Here is a 2,241-nt window from a genome sequence, read left to right on the forward strand (position 1 = left end):
TTCCGAGGTCCCTTCCAGCCCTAATGTCTATGAAATCTATGAAATACTGTATGCTCCTGAGACGCTTTTGTTTTATCCTTCCCTCCATCTCTTGGTGAGCCCCCCCTAACATCGCCCCATCTATGGCGAGGAAGGAGTCCAGCAGTGAAGCCTTCGGGTCCTCTCCCCAGCTGGCTCCCTCCCTTTACTGAGCTGTCTCTTCTGCTTTCCCTAGTGCTGGACCAGCTCCTCCCAGAGCTCAGTCTGCTGCTCAAGCTGCTGGATCATGAGTACCTGAGCTCCACCACCCTGGAAAAGAAGCTGGCTGTCTCGAGCATCCTGCAGAAGTTGCAGCCCCCCACAGGTCAGTGAGCTGTCTTATCATCCCTCCTGCTCTACTCTTCCCCTCCACTGCTTCTCCCCTTTCTAGTCTGTGCTGGTGAGGGCTGGCCAATAACAGGGAGGCCTTTATTCCTACAGGAGGGGGTGTTACCCCTTGACCCCCATCCCTGTAGTCCTGGTAGAGCTTACTTCATGTTGTTTGTTGGCTTTACATCATTACAAATTGGGAGAGGGGGAAGGGCATGGAACGGCTGGGCTGTACATTGGGGTGAGCATCAGGACCCCTCCTCAGGCAGGCTCCCCCCCCAGAGCCTGTGGGCTGTGGGGGTGAGTAGTGTGAGGAGCGGCCTCTAAAGGACTTGTATGTCTAAGTCTGGCATCTTGCAGGGTTGGGTTAGGGGAAGGGAGGATCAATGGTCCTCTTCGCTAGAGACAATCTCTGGTGAGCAGCTAAGAGTGTCACTGCCCGTGGAGGCTGTAGTGTAGGGGCAGGCAATTATTTTGGGCAGAGGGCCACTTACTGAGTTTCGGCAAGCCATCAAGGGCCACATGACAGGCAGCCCAGGGCAGATTAATTAATTTCCTAAATTTTTAGGGTCCCTGCAGGCTGGATAGAATGGCCTGGTGGCCCGCATCCAGCCCCCTGGGCCGCATTTTGCCCACCCCTGCTGTAGTGACGCTGCCTGGACTGGTTGCAGCTGCCGGGGACTTCAGAGTGACCAGCATGGGAGCTGCAAAACCTGCTGCTTCGGACATCCATTGCAAAGACAATCAGATGGGGATGCAATTCAGGAAGGCGGCAGGGGGAACAGCTCTCTGCCCTGGCAGGAACGAACTAACATGAACCAACATGGCTGCTCCCTTAGCCCCCACCTGGCAGAGCTTTCAGCTGAGAAGCTGGAGCCCCCAGGTTCCCCCCCTGCCTCTGATCTCTCCCTGGAGACTGACACTTGCTGTGCCGCCTGCCTTGCCCCCCTTACTGACAGAGGCTCCTGACTCCCTCTGGTGGCACATTCATGCCAAGGAAGTCCTCCAGCTGACCTTGAGTAGCAGAGGTGCAGGTAGAAAACAATATAGCTGGCAAGATCCAGCTGCTCTTCCCTCCTGATTTATCCAGGCTCTCTGGACACAAATGAACTCTCTTATCAGTTATCACTATTTCACTTGCTTTGCAATGGGAGCTGCAGGCAGTTTGGGGCAAAAAGCTCCCACGTTCTAGGGGGCAAGTGCCTCTAGATTCAGGGCTGAAACACTTGCTTCATCTCCTTTCAGTGCTGACCAACTGTATAACCCCTGGCAGGCCTCTGCTGCAGCAGCAGTGCTCCCAGGGGCCTCCCTTCCCCTCGCCCTAGCTGCCGCACACCGGAGTTACGCAGCATGTGTACGTCAGGCTGCCTGGCACGTGAAGCACTAACACCAGTTGGCTCCTGTGCAAACAAGCCCAGCCCAGGAAATGGGGCCTGCGGCGTGTGGCCATGTTGTGATTGGACTGGAGTTGCTTGGCGTTTCCTGTGGAAACGCTCATTCCCACGGGCTTTCCTGCTACCCAGCTCTGCTGAGCGGAGGGAGGATTTCCATGGGAAAGGCAAAGCAGCTCCATACCTGGAAGCTTCACCGCTTCCTCCCCCAGCACCTGGGCAGAGTGGAAGTGTCCCTTGGAGGCTCCATTTCCTCTGGAACAGCTCTCAGCAGGGGCCTCACTGAGCTGGAGATCGTAGCTTTTCCCTCTGTTTCCTTGTGCTTGTCATGCGTCATTGGTGCTCTCCTGCTTCCCCACCTCTTTCCTGCTGGGGTTGCAGAGCTGTTTCTCTCCCTGTCCTCTGCCTGCTGTCCTTAGATGACAGGGGTCACTGTGACAGGTGCTGCAGGTTAACCATGCCATGCATGGTTATCTCTGGGTGCAGTGGTCCCTTTGGTTCC

General features: G+C 56.0%; 1 protein-coding gene across 1 annotated transcript in view; it reads left to right on the forward strand.

Annotated features, from left to right (window-relative positions):
• The window catches only part of AFAP1L1 (actin filament associated protein 1 like 1), a 27,910-nt gene that overhangs the window by 7,304 nt on the left and 18,365 nt on the right, over nucleotides 1–2,241 (forward strand). Inside the window, exon 3 of the mRNA XM_025200883.1 lies at nucleotides 215–343. Within this exon, the coding sequence (XP_025056668.1) occupies nucleotides 215–343 (129 nt within the window). The remainder of the gene's footprint in view (nucleotides 1–214; nucleotides 344–2,241) is intronic.

The sequence above is a fragment of the Alligator sinensis genome, unplaced genomic scaffold (assembly GCF_000455745.1).
Source record: "Alligator sinensis unplaced genomic scaffold, ASM45574v1 scaffold360_3, whole genome shotgun sequence".
Classification (NCBI taxonomy): domain Eukaryota; kingdom Metazoa; phylum Chordata; order Crocodylia; family Alligatoridae; genus Alligator; species Alligator sinensis.